At 34.4% G+C, this 18,203-nt stretch overlaps 1 protein-coding gene across 1 annotated transcript in view; it reads right to left on the bottom strand.

The window, feature by feature from the left end:
• ARG2 (arginase 2) overlaps window positions 1–18,203 on the bottom strand; it is a 41,238-nt gene that overhangs the window by 8,618 nt on the left and 14,417 nt on the right. The window contains exon 3 of the mRNA XM_074290450.1: window positions 1,448–1,625. Within this exon, the coding sequence (XP_074146551.1) occupies window positions 1,448–1,625 (178 nt within the window). The remainder of the gene's footprint in view (window positions 1–1,447; window positions 1,626–18,203) is intronic.

The following is an 18,203-nucleotide window of genomic DNA, read 5'->3' as shown; positions in this document are numbered from 1 at the left end:
TACTTACTTTCCACTGTCTCAAAGTCCTATCTATCTTTGGATTTTTCCAGTTAGAAATTCAGGAAATTTCATTAATTTAAAAAAGCACTTAAACATTCACCATGCTCTAGTCTGCTGGGCCCTATTTCTCCTTTGTAAAAGCTACTTATCTTCTTTAAGGCTCCAACTTTCACAGACCTCTCTAAATCCCTACTTAGGAATTACATCTCAATTTTTATGTATGGGTGTATTAGTTCTACAATATTCCTTGAACCAAGTATGTCTTTCATTTCTCCAAATATGTGGTTCATTGTCACATACTGTCCTTAACAAGTAGGTGCACAGTAAATACTGGCTAGTGTATGAATAAGAACACTAACAATCAGCCCCTTAAAGTACTGTAGACCTTCAAAACTTAGCAGAAATGTCAATTATGTTTGATCGACAGTAACACTTAACTCCCAGTGTGAAAACAATACTGCATCAGTTATGTTGTCAAATATTAATATTAGTTACAATTGTCAAAATATTCTGTTTCTCAGAGATAAAGCTCAGCAAGCAGGCTTTCCTTGAGCTTTGCCCAACAACAATCCTTTGTACTCTGAATGATCTTACCCTCTGGCAAAGTGTATTGCTTTGATGAGCACCAGGTGTTCACTGAGAGCTCAATCTGAGATCTAGAAACAGGTGATCCATAATATCTCTTGACCTGCTCACAATCCCTGTTTCTTGTAACTGCTAAGTGACTGAACCAGGTACTGCCAATGCTAATTCTGGCTCTATATGCTACTGTAAGGCAATCAACTTGGAGACTTCCCAATGGACCCAAGAATACCTGCATTGTCTATGCATGAGCCTGCTATGACAGGTACTATACAAAACCTAAAAATGACTATATCATGATCCAGCCCACATATATGTATGTAATTACTGCCTTTACCCCAGCTATGTTAAGCCCTCCTTCTTGGGAAGTGGGACTTCCACTTGCAAGCATTTACCTCACTTTGAAATTAATTAAACTTCTGTTTGATCCAGGCCTGCCTCTCTTGCCTCTACCCTGCTCTGTTTGGCTCCAGCCACCCACAGGTTAGAGGCCAGTTCCAATCCAGTTGACACAATGTTCTAGTTTTTGGTTTCAACTTAATCCAAAACCTAATGAATTTTCCTTAATAGAAGACTCGGTCAATTATGCTTTCCTATTCCCCAATCTAAAATAGGAAGATCTGTCAAGTGTCTTACAGCTCCCAGATTCTATAAGGTTCATTTATAAAGTACTTTTATTTTGTCTCTATACAATTAAAGCATATAAATAGTAAGGATATAATATCATTTAATCTTCACAACAACTCAGTGAGGTATTTTACTTCTGATAAGAAAACTGACAAATAAATTTGCCCAAGGTCACATGTATGGATGTGCCAGAGTAGCTAGGGGATTAACTAAGGTAACATCCCTGTACCCCACTTACCTGTGGTCTCCTCCCACAGTGAGGCAACGGTGACCAGAAGACACAGCCCTGCTAACTGCTTCTGCTAATTCCCGATTGGCAAGGCCCACTGATCGAGGATTCACAACCAGGTTGTTATAGAGCTCATCATTGGTCACAGGGGTGAAACTCAGATCTCCCATGTCATTTACCCGGCAACCTGAGGGCAAAACAAAGGGAGGCAAAGAAGATGATTAATTATGCATTCTCTACTGGCAAAGGCTAGGGTCAAGAACAATAGAATTGTTATTTCTATATTGTATTGCATTTCCAGAGTTTACCTGACTCAACCATGAGTTATTTATGTTCTGAGGCTCAGTTTCCTCATCTGTAAAATGAACAAGTTACATTAGAATTGTAAGGTCCCTCCTAGATTCAAGTCCTGTGATCTCTATCTTCTGGGTAGGGACCTGGAAACTAAAGTGGGTTTCTAAATAGTTGAATGCCACATCTAAAACGGTGTTTTAAAATTTTATCTGGCAAAATTGACAGTATACTTAATGAGACTTTTTTTAGAGGGAATGTTTTCTGTTCTATATATCTTTTGTTCAGGGAAGGAGATCTAAGGGCGATCAAAGATCATTTCAGTCTTTTGGAGTGATAATGAAAGGATCAAATGTTACTGAAATAATGGGAATATTTGTATTTTAATTATGGAAACTGTTCCTTTGAGTATTTCAAAGATCACCTTACATCTTACCCATAAATTCTAACATGATAGACTGACTTCCATAACTGCAAACTACTGCTTTCCTTTTCTTAAAAAGACTACTTACTATATGTTAATTACAGTTAACCTCTTTGCTTCATAATACAATCTTAGGTTCAGAATCAACAAAAGCTTTCTGTCTGAAAATCATTTCTATTTTGATGCAACATAGTAACTGAGTAACTGCAAAGAGGATGACTATGGATTTCTCTATAGAGGAGAGACAAATTCTTGACACAAATATTGGCGACAATTAATGGCATTTTTAAATTGTGAACATTTTTTTTGGGGGGGAGGCTGGGGTTAAGTGACTTGCCCAGGGTCACACAGCTAGGAAGTGTTAAGTGTCTGAGACCACATTTGAACTTGGGTCCTCCTGAACTCAGGGCTGGTGCTCTATCCACTGCGCCACCTAGCTGCCCCAACTGTAAACATTTTCTAAGGTTGCACCCTTTCCCCAAAATAATGAGCAGAGATCTCCCAGTCAAGATTAAGATCTTATAACCTATATATACTCTAAGGTGTAAGAAGTATTTAATCCTTTGACTCCATTCTCATATTCCCTTCTTAGATCAAATGGCCCCAGTAGCATCCAGCAGCCACTATAAACTTGAACTCCTTTCAAAGCAGTTTTAGAGTACAATTACAAGGAACACATTGTATTGGCCATAGTAAAGAGAAGAAAACACTTGTATATACTGTAGATAAGAATGGTGGCAGAGAAGAGGGGTGGAAGGCATTGGAAAAATGTTGAAAGGTGAAATCAGATCTTGGCAAGAAGGATGAAGAGACAGTAAGGAATCCAGAATCATTCCTAGGTTGTAAAGCTGAAAGATTAAGAAGATAACGTACTTTATAATAATAGGGAAGGTAGAATATGAGGAAAGATAATGAATTGTCTTGGCCATAATGAGTTTAAAATGTCATCTGCTTTAGTTCCTATCACCATACCATTTTCAGTAAATTCAATGAGATAGACAATTAGATAATTAGGTCTAAGCTAGGGGCCATTTTAACTTCTGTACTGAAAACAGTAAGAAAACACAAATGGGCACTGTTAAAAAAAAATTTAAACCTAAAAAGAAATAGTTCCTTGCTATAAAGGTTAGGACTATGACTATTAACTTTTAGGTCTGAAGAGAAGGTTTTGTTCAGTGATCTATTTAAATTCCCACTGGGAACTACATACCAAATAAACTGAGCAATGTCCCTATCTTTGTGGTTTTAGTCTAATAGGAGTACAAGACACAAATGTATAACTATAAGACACAATGACACATTAAATGCTGAAAGAAAGGTAGGTCAGTGAATTTTATGGGAAAAGAACATAACACAGAAGGCCTGGAGGAGGCAGCATTTAAACTGGGTTTAAAAGGATGGGTACAAATCAAAGAGGCAAAGAGAAAAAAGGTGGGAAAGAAGCTGAGGTAAAGGAAAAGAAAAGACTAGTCCAATGTGGTTGAAGTGTAGAGGATATGGGGAAGAATAATAGGCAAGGTGAGGAAGGTTGGGTAAGGTAAGGCAGTGAAGATGCTCAATGCCAGGCTACAGTGCTTGAATTTTTAATCAAGGAAGCAAGAATAAGCTATTGACAATTTGTTTTGTTTTTCACTTGAGACCTGACCATGATTTATGTTTTGCATGATTTACAAATGTATATAAATTGCTTGCCTTCTCAATGCGGGGAGGAGAGGAGGAAAGAGAAAGGGAGAGAATTGGGAACTCAAAAGTTTTAAAAACAAATGTTAAAAATTGTTTTTATATGTTATTGGGGCAAAATAAAATACTAATGCAAACACTTGAGGCCTGACATGGCACAAGGGAAGTTATACTGGCAGTAGCATAAAAAGGATAGAAGAATGAAGATTGGGAGATTATTGCAATACTAAGGTGATAATGAATATTGAAATGTAGAAGTAGGGATAAAAAAATGGGATGAATCTAGTAGTTGTTTTTGTATACAGAATTGTTAAGTAATTAATTGTATTTGTTGTTCAGTTTTCAGTTGCTCTATTTAGGGTTTTCTTGGCAAAGATACTAAAAGTTTTGCCATTTTCTTCTCCAGCTCATTTTATAGATGAGGAAATTGAGGCAAATAGGGTTAAGTTCACTTGCTTAAGCTCATATAGCTATCTATTGGGCTATCTACTGGATAGGAGAGTTGAAAGAAGATTACAGCCAAATTGCATAAACCCAAAATCCTAAACATTGAGAGACTGAGTGAATAGTATTTTCAGCAAACATAAGTAATAAAGTCAGAAAGAGAAACAGTTTAAAAAGATAAACTCACAAGTTCCTACTTACTGAAGTCCTTAAGGAAAATTTATAAATGCTGCTGGTAGTTAAAGATGTAGGCCTGGAGCTCAAAAGAGAAATCAGGACTACAGATAAGGATTTCAAAGTGGTCTGCAAAGAGGTGGCATTTAATTTACTAGCTTGAATGAGGTTGTTGAAGTAAAAAAACCAAGACTTATTCCAGTTGAAGGTAAAATATGTTTAAAACTGAGCAGTTAGGAGAAAACGGGTTCAAGATAAATTCTAGACATTAGGTCTGAAGCAGCTAGAGGAAGAGTTGCTCTACTGTGGAAATGAGCTTGTCATAAGTAATTTAAGGAATCTAGGGTTTTTTTGAGCATGGTAGCCTTTGGATACACAGAAATTATTCATGCCAAAGGCACAGTACAGGTCCAATTACTGAATTTAATAGGACTGCTATTTACCTCCCTACTTACTCTATATTTCCAGTTATAGTAACCAACAACATCCTGGCAGCCTTATAGCTTCTAACAGCCAACTGATCTTTTAGATCAGCAAAGAAATTACCTTTGACCTTGGAGAAAGTGCTGAAGTAGCTGGGGACAAAATATTTCAAAACAGAAGGAAAGGAATCAAAATACCCATTCACCCTGATAATTCTCTAATTTTCAGGGTCAACAAAAATTCAGACAAGAGCCAGTGAGGAGCTCAAACTATATTAAATAAATAACTCTGAACTATTTTTTAAGGAATAGATGAGAATAAAGTATCAAAACCATTTTTAAAAAGCTCTTTATTTTTGAAATATATGCATGATTTTCAACATTCACCCTTCAAAACCTTGTGTTCCAATTTTTTTCTCTCTTCCTCCACTCCTTCCCCTAGACCACAAGCAATCTAATATATGTTAAATACATGTACTTCCTCTCTATATATTTTCACATTTATCATGAAAAACATTTTTTTCTAATGGTTGCTTTATTTCAGGAAGTATTATTGCTATTGCTTTTGAATTTTCAGTTACTACCATGTATTTTGATAAATCAAGAAAAACATTTTTCAGAGTATCAAATAAGTTACTGAGAACAGGATTGAGAGATTGTAGAAATCTTGTAGAAAAAAGTTGGAGAAATTGGACTTAGTTTGGCGGGGTGAAGCTTCAAGTAAAAAAACTTAAAGCAAAAAAACTTCAAGTAAAAAAAAAAAATGCCGTAGTAGACGATGGCATTAGTTTATGGCTTGACAACAATGACCAGCCCCAGTGACTCTTAGGGAAAAAACCAAATTACTAAGTGGGTACAGTGGGAAAGTGATCCAGGGCACATGGCTCCTAGTTCCCTTTTTTCAATAATGCTTCTGTCTATCCCAAGATACTAGATTTTGGGGAATTACTTTGGTTAAAAAAAACCCTCAAAAACATGGTTCAAGGCAGGGCAGAGTGCATAATTGTCTGTTTCCTTTTCTGGCTCTCCAAATAAAGTATGCCACTCAGAGTCATCCAGAAATTATACACCATTATCTATTCAATCATCTTAGGACTTCTAATCCAAATTCACTTTTTTTTTTTAAACTTTAAAATAGATTTTAAATTCACCTTTTAAAAAATTAACTTTTTAAAAAATTATATTTAACAGCATTTCAATACAATTTTAGCATACTTCTCCTGAAGTCCAAAGAACAAGATGCCCACCAGGTTAAACTTATCACCTCTAGTTTCCAAATTCACTCTTAATCCCCATTTCTACCTTTTATCTAAGCATCTTTCTTTAAAAAAGAGGGGAAATGAGGACAGCTAGGTGGTGCAGTGGAATAGAGCATCAGCCCTGAAATCAGGAGGACCTGAGTTCAAATTTTGTCTCAGACATTAAATACTTCCTAGCTTTGTGATCCTGGGCAAGTCACTTAACCCCAATTGCCTCAGGGGGAAAAAAAGAGGGGAAATGGCCTAATAAACATGCTTATTTCTTTATATTAATAATTAAGGCTGATCATTCACCCCAGATGTTTCTTTGTTGCTTCATTCTGTCTCCCTTTCCAAAGGAAAAGTCCTACAGACTCCAGTAGGCCTTTCTAAAACTACTCCTTTTTACATATCCTTTAAGATTGAATGGATCACCAGCAGAGTTCATATTCGTAATTTTTTTTTTTTTTTTTTTTTGCTAAGGCAATTGAGGTTAAGTGACTTGCCCAGGGTCACACAGTTAGGAAGTATTAAGTGTCTGAGACCAAATTTGAATTCAGGTCCTCCTGATTAATTTTTTAAAATCAGAATTTATGCTAAGGAGAAACAAAAAAAAAAAGCAAAAGACAGTCCCTGCCCTCAAGGAGTTTACATTCTCTTATGGGAGACTACATGGAAATATATACCAATATAGGCTATAGTCAAGATAAGTAATAATTAACAGAGGGAAGGCACTAGAATTAAATGAGTTAGGAAAAGTTGAGATTTTAAGTAGTACTTAAGGAAACCAGTAAATAGGCTTAGCCAAAAGGGAGCATTCCAAGCATGGGCAACAGTCAGAAAAAAAGCCTAAAACCAAGAGATTTCTTTGTGGAACAGACATTGGATCTTACCCATCAAGAAGTAAGATGTAAGGGGACTGGAAAGGGCTATGAGTGTCACACAGAGAATTTTGTATTTTATTTTGAAGGCACAGAAGCTACAGAAGTTTACTGAGGGGGTGGAGTTTGTAGTGTAACCTGGTAGGACCTAAGTTTTAGGGAAATCATTTTAATGGCTGAATTGAAGTGAAGAGAAACTTGAGATAGACAGACCCATCAGCAGGCTGTTGCAGTTATAGTTGAGAAGGATTAAAAAAAAAAAAAAGCTCCCCTTAATGCTAGTTGGATTTTTCAAAATTACAGTATTATATAACATTTCCAGTGGGCAAATCCACAGCTAATTACAAATAAAAATTCTCTGTCTGGTTGTGTTTTTGAGCAAGCAGTAAGATAATTGCCTCCAGAAAACTACAAAGAATACTATCAAAGTTGTAGCTGAAACAAATATAAATAGTTGAAATGTTAGATTAGGCCTGAACTTGGAAATTACTTTGTCAAATCAAATTTTTCACCAAGTAGGCTGAAATTTCCTTTTCATCCCAGGGAATGAAGATAAACTAATTCACATCAGTGCCCTTCCCTGCCTGTCCCAGGGAGCAGTTCCATCAATGCTTCAATTTTTCTCTGTCAACTTCATCTAGGACCCAGGTACACACAACATGATCAATGATTAAGCAAAGAAACCTGAGAAAAAATGATTAGTCAATAAACATTTCTTAAGTAAGCATTTACTGTAGACATTAATGCTAATTTTGGGGATACAAAAAAAAAAAGTAAATGGCAGTCTCTGCTCTCAAATAACCATCAGAGAGAGAGTAATCAATATCAAATATTGCAGATGAGATAAAGAATGAGACAAGGTCATCATATTCAGCAATTAAGAGATCACAGGCAAATCTGAGAAAAGCAATTGCAGTTGGATGACTAAGTTGGAATTTAAATTGCATAGGTTTTAGAAAATAGTGAGAGATCAAAAAAAAATGCAGCTTTAAATACATGTTGCAGCAGGGCTTATAGTAAAGAAGTTACTCACTTAATTGTAGCTATCTGCCTTAGTTTTCTCAACTGTAAAATGGAGAGAACAACACATACCTCCAGGGAGTTTGGTAGGAGATTTTTTGGGGGAATCGAATCAAACAATATTCATAAAGTACACAATTTCTGGTACATGGCAAGTTTGTTTCTTTCCTCTTTATTACATATGCTGTTATATAACAAACTTGAAGTTCTGTGTATATTCATCTTTCTATTCTACTTTGCATATAAAAATTTTGTTTTTTTACTTAAGTTCAAAATAAAAATAAAATATTAAAAACTTTAAAAGTCAAAAGAAAAGACTTGGAGACTATAGATAGTTCTTTCAATGAGTTTGGTTGAAAGAGGGAGGAGACAAAAGACAATGTGGGAACAGCAGGTTCAGGAGGATTTAAGGAAGGGGAATGCTTTGTAGGCTTTAATAATGCTTAATGCTTTAGTTTATAGGTAGGGAGGATATCTATATGGGCAGAGCGAATATAATAAAGATGATAATACTCATTAAACGAATCTATTTATTTAGTGCTATACCAATCAGACTCCCAAGAAACTATTTTAATGACCTAGAAAAAATAACAACAAAATTCATATGGAAGAACAAAAGATCAAGACTTTCAAGGGAATTAATGGAAAAAAAAAAAATCAAATGAAGGTGGCCCAGCTGTGCCTGATCTAAAGCAGCGGTCACCAAAACCATTTGGTATTGAAGAAATGGAATAGTTTAGGTTCACAAGACAAAATAGTCAATAACTACAAAGATCCCAGCTTTTGGGATAAGAATTCATTATTTGACAAAAACTGGGAAAACTGGAAATTAGTATGGCAGAAATTAGGCATGGACCCACACTTAACCCTGTATACCAAGATAAGATCAAAATGGGTCCATGATTTAGGCATAAAGAACGAGATCATAAATAAATTAGAGGAACATAGGATAGTTTACCTCTCAGAATTGTGGAGGAGGAAGGAATTTGTAACCAAAGAAGAACTAGAGATCATTATTGATCACAAAATAGAAAATTTTGATTACATCAAATTAAAAAGCCTTTATACAAACAAAGCTAATGCAAACAAGATTAGAAGGGAAGCAACAAACTGGGAAAACATTTTTACAGCTAAAGGTTCTGATAAAGGCCTCAATTTCCAAAATATACAGAGAATTGACTCTAACTTATAAGAAATCAAGCCATTCTCCAATTGATAAATGGTCAAAGGATATGAACAGACAATTTTCAGATGATGAAATTGTAACTATTTCTACTCATATGAAAGTGTTCCAAATCACTATTGATCAGAGAAATGCAAATTAAGACAACTCTGAGATACCACTACACACCTGTCAGATTGGCTAAGATGACAGGAAAAGATAATGATGAATGTTGGAGGGGATGTGGGAAAACTGGGACACTGATGCATTGTTGGTGGAGTTGTGAACAGAATCCAGCCATTCTGGAGAGCAATTTGGAACTATGCCCCAAAAGTTACCAAACTCTGTATACCCTTTGATCCAGCAGTGTTACTACTGGGCTTATATCCCAAAGAAATACTAAAGAAGGGAAAGGACCTGTATGTGCCAAAATGTTTGTGGCAGCCTTTTTTGTAGTGGCTAGAAATTGGAAACTAAATGGATGCTCATCAATTGGAGAATGGTTGGGTAAATTGTGGTATATGAATGTTATGGAATATTATTGCTCTGTAAGAAATGACCAGCAGAACGAATACAGAGAGGTTTGGAAAGACTTACATCAACTGATGCTGAGTGAAACGAGCAGAACTAGATCATTATATACTTCAACAACAATATTGTATGAGGATGTTTTCTGATGGAAGTGGTATCTTAGACAAAGAGAAGATCTAATTCAATTCCAATTGATCAATGATGGACAGAATCTGCTATAGCCAGAAAAGGAACACTGGGAAATGAATGTAAACTGTTTGCATTTTTGTTTTTCTTCCCAGGTTATTTTTACCTTCTGAATCCAATTCTTCTTGTGCAAGAAGAGAACTGTTCAGTTCGGCACACATATATTATATCTAGGATATACTATAACATATTTAACATGTATAAGACTGACTGCCATGTAGGGGAGAGGGTGGAGGGAGGGAAGGGAAAATTTGGAACAGAAGTGAGTGCAAGGGATAATGTTGTAAAAAATTACCCATGCATATGTACTGTTAATAAAAAGTTATAATTTTAAAAAAGACATTTGTACCAAACTGAATAATTATCAAGAAATTAAGGAAGGTTTATGAGAATACAAGTCATTCCCCAATAGATAAATGGTCAAAAGATATGAAACAAGCATCTGAAAATTGCTTGTTTCATATCTTTTGACCATTTGTGAAATAATGAACAAGCTGATTTCAGAAAAGCCTGAACTGAAGCTAAGTGAAGTGAGCAGAACCAAGAGAACATTGTACACAGTTAACAACAAGATTATGTGATGATCAACTGTGATGGATTTGGCTCTTTTCAACAATGAAATGATTCAAGGCAGTTCCAATAAATTTGGTAAGGAAAGTACCATTTGCATCCAAAGAGAACTGTGGAGACTGAATATGGATTGAAGCTTAGTATTTTCACCTTTTTGTTTTTTTCCACTTTTGGTCTCACTTTTTTTTTTTTTTTTTTTTTTGCACAATGACAAATATGAAAATATGTGTAAATTAATTACACATATCTGATCTATATTAAATTATTTGCTGTCTTGGGGAGGGAGGGAGGTAAGAAAAGGAAGGAGAAAAATATGGAACACAAAGTCTTACAAAAAAGAATGTTGAGAATCATCTTGATATATATTTGTAAAATAGAATACTATTGAAAAATTTTTTTTAAATTAAGGAACTACAATAAATGTAGTTTTTAGAAGAAAATGCATTTTCTATACCAGAATTGTGTACATACACACAAAATTTCAACTTTCAAAATTTCAAATTTTGTTTTTCACAAGACAATTGGAAAGCAGGTAGCCAGCAAAGCCTGTCCAAGTAAAGAAGTCTGCACACTCCTAGCGCAAATAAGAGCCAAGAGCCTGTAAAGTTGTCTGGGAACAGCAAAAGCATCTGAAAAATGCTCCAGGGTGATTATAAAGTCAAAGGGGAATAGTATGGACCAGAATTAAGGCCAATTTAGAGTGGGATATATTAGGCTTCTAAGTATCTCTAGAATCTTGTCCTAAGATGCCACAGAGATCATGAACAACCAGTGTACTGAGAAGATCCTTCATTGGGAGGAGCAAGTCAACCTCGGAATATAAGTGACTTATTAGATCAAGACCAAACAGATCCAACAATTTCATCTAAAAGTACAGCAAGGGCGGCTCTGGCTCAAAGCCCAGTTGAGGAACTAAAACTGGAGAGATCAGTAAATGAATCAAATTCCAACCAGTATAAGAAATTATTGCTTAAGATTTCCCCTTAAGGGGATATTAACTCTCCTTGATCACAAGCAGAAACTAAAAGAGGGGGAAAAAAATTCTTCACAAGAAGTATAAAACAAGGAAATTTTTTTAAACTCTTGAGAAAAGAATTGGAATAGCTTAGAAGTGGTAAAATCTTACCCAAATAGCCAACTCCTAGAAGATCAGAATAGAACAGACTGAAATGAATAATGCCATGAGCAGAACAAAACTATCCAGATCTATCATAACTGGAGGGCAAAGCAAAGAGATAGAATACACTCTTATGATTCTGTGAAATTTTCTTGAAAGAATTCTGATGCATTACTATGATAGACTGAGCTCTTAGTAATACAATGATCCAAGACAATTTCAATAGATTTGTGATTTAAAAAAAAAAATCGTCATTCACATCCAAGAAGAAGAATAGTGGAGTTGAATGCATATCAAAGCATGATAGTTTTACTGTTTTGTTTTTTCTATCTTGTGGTTTTTCCCTTTTCTGATTTTTCTTTCCCAACATTACTAATATGAACAAATATTTAATGTGACTGTACATGTATATCTATATCAGATTGCTTGCTGTCCTGGGTAAGAGGCAGGGAGAAAAATCTGGAGCTTAAAATCTTACAAAACTGAATGTTGAAAAATATTTTTATGTGTAATTGAAAAAAGAATAAAATATTATTAAGTGGGAAAAAATAAAACAAGCAAGCAAAAACCAAAGTATTCCTGGTTTCAAAGCCAAGTCTTATCCACTACTTAAAAGGTCTCAAAGGCTGCATTTGTTCAGCAAAACTCCTGACTGAAACTAAACCAGATTAAAATTTGAGAATAATAAAACAAATTAAAATTCAATAAAACATAAAATAAAAAAAGAATTCTGATCCAACCATTCTGAAAAGTAATGTAAGTTACTAAAGTGTGACACAGCTAAGTGGTAAGATTGATAGAGCACTTGACATGTAATTAGGATGCCGGGAGTTCAAATTCAGCCTTGGGAACTTGATCAGAAACAAGCCCCTTCACCTTTTTTGCCTTGTTTCTTTAATTGTAAAAGGGGATAATAACAGCACTGACCTAGTAGGGATGTTCTGGATTAAATGAGATAATATCAGTGAAGCACAGTACCTACTGCTGCAGTAGGCACTATATAAATGATTATTTTTACCCTCTCCCCCTGAAAAGTGGTTGCCCTTTGATGCTGAGATATTACTAGGGATATGCCCCAAGTTAAAGTCCATGTATGTCAATATATTCACAACCCTCTAATATCAAAGCACTACTGTGGAAACAAAGTAAATGTTCATCAATCGAGTAATAGACTGTGAATGGAATAATTCCCATTTAAAACATGGAAAATGAAGAATTCAAGGTAATCTTATATGAATTGATGCAAAGTGAAATGAGCTTAAAAACAAGGAAAATAATGTAAATATTGACTACAGTAATGTAAATAGAATTAAACAATGAATGTTTTAATTATGATCAAGTATGGCACATATGTGGTGCAGTGGATAGAGTGCAGGTCCTGGAGTCAGGAAGACTCATTTTCCTGAGTTTAAATCTAGCCTTCACATTTATTAGCTGTGGAACTCTAGGCATGTCACTTAACCCTGTTTGCCTCAGTGTGATCACCTGTCAAATCTGATGGGAGAAAGAAATGGCAAGAAAATCCCAATAGATCACAGAGTTGAATATAACTGAAAAATAACTGACTAAAATTGACCCTAAAGAAAATGCACACCTCCCTAAACTTCTATATATGTAGAAAAGATATACACATATATTTTGCTGAACTACTAGGGTTTTTTTTCCCCTTTTTTCATTCTATGTTACAAGGCATGGCACTGTGAACAAGGAATATATTTAGAAATAAGGATAATGTAAAACCAAAAAATATAAAAATAAATAAAATCACTCCTGGAAAAATCAGTTCATTCTTTGTAAAATAGCACATAACCAGCACAGTCAGCTATGATTCATTTCTTTGGTAAGAAGCAAGCAAATAAGTTTGTTTATCTTCCTTTTTCTAATTCAACAAGTCTCTTCCATGTTAAAGAAAGGTACTCTTTGTCTCCCTTTGCCTCCCTTGCATAATTTTAACTAGAACCCCAACTGTTAGGGCATTTTAGTATGAAATATCTGCTCATTTCTTATATAGGAAAGTAAAGTTATTACTTTCAAGTTGAGTGAATAATTAGATCATTCACACACATATGAGTACTGAACTTCTGAGTAGTTTATTTAAGAATTAATCTTGAAGACTGTGGTAAATATTTGTCTTAGAGTATCTGCTCTAAGTGAAGGAGGTACAAGCAGTTGATTGTACCGGATGATTAGAAAGGTTCTCTGAAATAAAAAATTAGTTCTTCTGGGCTAAGACACTGAAATTTCTTGATAAAATGTAAATCAATTACTTGGTAGAGATATTATAGACCACAAAATTTAGAGGTAGAGGATTATTTAGATCAGGGCTTCTTAACCTGGGGTTCATTAATTTGTTTTCTTTTATGATAAATATATTTCAATATAATTGGTTTCCTTTGTAATTCTATTTTATTTTAGACATTTAAAAACTTTTGGAAGAATTGCACATGTTTAACCTATATTGGATCACTGTCTTGGGGAGGAAGAGTTGAGGAGAGAGGGAGAAAAATTTGGAACACAGAGTTTTGCAAAGGTGAACATTAAAAACTATCTTTGCATGTATTTGAAAAAATAAAATACTATTTTAAAAAATTCTGAGGCCAATTCTGTCTTTTAGAGATGAAAATGAGGAATTCTACTCAGAATTTTATTAGGAGAGAACTGGAAATCAAGTGGGCACTTATGGAACAGCTAATGTGATGGGATATTATTGTGCTATCAGATAAAGACAGTTATTAAAAAAAACAGAAGCTCGGGGAGATTTGTGCAGATTGATGCTATCCAAGTAAACAGAACCAGGAAAACAATTTTGGAAATGATCACTTAACAATATAAAGGAAAACACTGAAAGGATTTCAAAACTCTGATTAATGACCAATCATGACTCCTGGAGACTGATAATAATACATCATGCTTCTCAGCTCTAGGCAAGGAGATAGTAGATTAGGTGTAGGGAAGAAACAGTATTGTGTTTAAAAAACAAAAAACAAAAAAACCAAAAGTGACAAAATCATATTCTACAATTTTCTTCAAGGTTGGACTTGCAAAAAATTGAAGGAACTGAACCAGTTAGGAAAAGGTGTTTAAAAATAGAAAAAAAAAAAGTCAGTGTCAAGTTATGGAATAATCAATTCAAGCCACAGACACATTAGGTCATTGGTTTTTATTTATTTACTGTTTTGACTTCAACAATTTGATTTTATCAATGAAAATAATCACTCTGTGTTTCTTTTTGAGGTATAATAAGATTGGGGTGGGAAGAGGACATACCCTTGAAGGTATAGAAGAATTGACCGGGATGAATGTTACCTTCAGCCTGGGAATCCTAGAATAAAAGTCATTAACAGGATATTGAAATTTCAGTAACTGAAGGATTGGTAAAACAACTCATTTTTCCTCAATGACTGTTTTTTTTTTGTTTTTTTTCTTTGTTTTTTGCTAAGGCAATTGGCATTAAGTAACTTGCCCAGGGTCACACAGCTAAGAAGTGTTAAGTATATGAGAAGAGATTTGAACTCAGGTCCTCCTGACTTCAGGACTGGTGCTCTATCCACTGTGCTACTTAACTGCCCCCTCAATGACCTTTTTATGACCAAGCCACTAAAGAATTTTGCCAGCAGAGATCTTTAATAATAATAATAATGATTATAAATAGGAATAAAAAGGAATTGATGTTTCAGGTTGTATAGAAGATGTCTTAGATATCTTCAACTCAGATTCTAGGATTTAATTAAGTTGGTGAAGCTTCTAATCAACATAAACATGGCAGCCATAGAGCAAAAATAATTCATAATCTGAAACCCAATGGAGGTCAAACTTCTGTTTGGACTACCAGCTCTTCCAACTTCAAAGCATCCTATCCTAGAATCAAATTGGAAGGCATGTAAGAGCCATCCCACAAACAAGAAAGAGCAACTTTAGTTGGTATTACAAAAGACCTTTGAGATAAAAGATTGCCTTGCTTTTCATTAAAAAGATGTGTATTATGCAGAGAAATTTCAGGACAAAGATAGGTTATATATCCACTAAATGCGAGTCTAGAATCCAGTTGTTGTTTTTTTTTTTTGTTGTTGTTGTTTTTTTAACAGTCACTAAACATGTAAGGAAATCAGTCACAAGAGTGGCTATTATCAAAACTTGCTTAATTGATTTCAGGGAAGGCACTTTGCACAATTTGCAGGGGGAGTTAAAATTGTTTAGATTATGGTTAGCAAGTGTCAAATCAGAATAAAAGGGTTATCTATGATTTTAAAATTTTATTCTAGGGTTGTCAAATTAAGAAAAAGCACATATTGTTAATTGGGAAATGGTTGTGGTATATGAATTCGATGGAATATTATTATACCAAAAGAAATAATGAACATGAAAAATTTGGAGGATCAAGGAAAGTCTTATGTGAACTGTTGCAGAATAAAGTAAGCCAAGCCAGGTAAACAGTATGCACAAAAAATGGCAACAATGTGAGTAAACAGAAAGAATGGAAACCAAAAAAGGTAATTGAAAGTGGTATAATTATAATAACAAATGTACCAGAGATAGCAACAAAGATCAAAGATAGCAACTGAGATCAAAAGACATAGCAGAAAGAATCTTGGAACTAGACTTAAGTTCTCATTGGTGTAGCGAGCTCCCAATGAGAAACTCCCTCTACCTGAGTTAAGATGACACCTTTTTATGCAACTTCATTTTAGAGAGAAGCCTAAAAAACTAAGAAATTAAGAAAAGTTGAGTATCTTATTTAGAAGTAGGATACTATGATTATCAAATACTGTATATATCTTCAGATTTGAGTGGTATTGGTTAGTTTTGTTGCTATCTCTTTGGAAAACGGTACAATGCTTTTAATGACTCAAACTTCTCTCTAAAACATAAATCCACAAATTTTAAATGCTTTAAATTGTGATTTTTATCTTTTGTTTTTATATCACGTGTCCCAAAACACTCACCAACCCAGAGGGCATGGATGGTACTTTCTGAAGCACTGAAGTTCCTCATTTGTTCACTGTGAGGAAAGTACATGTTAAATTATTGAGAGCTATATAAACTTGACCTGTCAGTGGATCAAAGGATAACCAAAGCAGAAAGGATGGTGGAATTAATATAATCCAACCTTCTTAGAATCCTGAGAATATTATTTAAGTAAGTTCCTATATAGAAGAAAATGAAGCACAGGATCCCAGATGGCGTAACTACAAATTCATAAAATAACTAAACAATTTTCTCTATAAGGTATGCACAAAGGAATGATATTTTCTAAGTCCGGTTAGAATTTAGTCCTTTTTTTCCCCCCTGAAGCTGGGGTTAAGTGACTTGCCCAGGGTCACATAGCTAGGAAGTGTCTGAGATCAGATTTGAACTTGGGTCCTCTTGAATTCAAGGCTGGTGCTCTATCCACTGAGCCACCTAGCTGCCTCAAGAATTTAGTCCTAATTGTGTCATTTCAAGTTGAAAAACAAGATTCTGCCCCTATTCTTGGGAATATCAATATTAATTAGTTACTGGTTTGGAAAACAAAACTAAGAATCTATATATTGGTTGCCTCGTTTACAATGTAAGCTTACTGGCATTAATATTATTTCTGGATATTCAAAACATTTTTTTATTATTTCTATAATATTATTTCTATAATATTATATATTATTTCTATAATATTATTTCTGGATATTCAAAAGGTTTGTGACTAAAATAATGAGAATTCTGATAAAAATATTCTTAAGTATCCCTCCTTCACAGTTTTTGCTAAAAGGATTTATTATCTACAATATGTGTGTATCATAAATATGTACATCAAAATGTATCAAAATATCAGCTTAATATCTACAGATATAGATATTTTCCTACAAACTGAAAAGGTCTACTTTTTGCATAAGAAATAGATATCTGGGTTAACCAAAACACAAAGGTTCAAAACAGGAAGCCAAATACATGGGCCTGAAGGAAAATTGCAGAGGAAAGGGCATTTTTCTTCTTTGCCAGTATAACCAAAGGAGATAAAGTTTTCAAAGAAACTTGAATACTTTTGTTGTACATAGATGGGAGTTTAAAAAAAAAAGTTATGTGTGTGTATGTATTTTTATAATATCACAATCTTTTCCCTATCTACCTTTCCTAATCCCCAAACCTATCCAAAGATGTACACAAGGGTAACAATCCTTGTACAAAGAATAACAAGTAAAACTGACCAATACAGTGACTCTGTCTATCATATTCAGATTTTGTGGATATTTGTCCTCTGTCTTCAGTATTAGACTCTGCATTTATTCTTGAGTTTAATTGCTTTTTGTGCTGCTTTTCATTGTAGTCCTTGCATTTATGGTTTTCCATATACAAGCTTTTTTCAAGAAAAGCATTCCAAATACAAAAGCAGTAAGAGCCTCATATCTAACACCAGACTTTCAAATTCCAAAATTACTTTTAAGACCTTAAGTTCAAAGACTAAACAAAGAGTCCTTACAGGAGCCCACAGATAACCAAACAAAAATATGAGGAGCAGGACAACAAAAACTACAAAGTTCTAAAGCAAAATGATAGGAAATAGGCCTGTCTTTAGTGTTGTTTCTCTCCTTGCTGTGCCATTTCTGGCACTTAAGAAGGCAGAGAATACAATTCATTCATTTAAAAAGGAGTC

Source organism: Sminthopsis crassicaudata, chromosome 2, assembly GCF_048593235.1.
Source record: "Sminthopsis crassicaudata isolate SCR6 chromosome 2, ASM4859323v1, whole genome shotgun sequence".
Lineage (NCBI taxonomy): Eukaryota > Metazoa > Chordata > Mammalia > Dasyuromorphia > Dasyuridae > Sminthopsis > Sminthopsis crassicaudata.
This window is presented reverse-complemented; position numbering and strand designations above follow the sequence as displayed.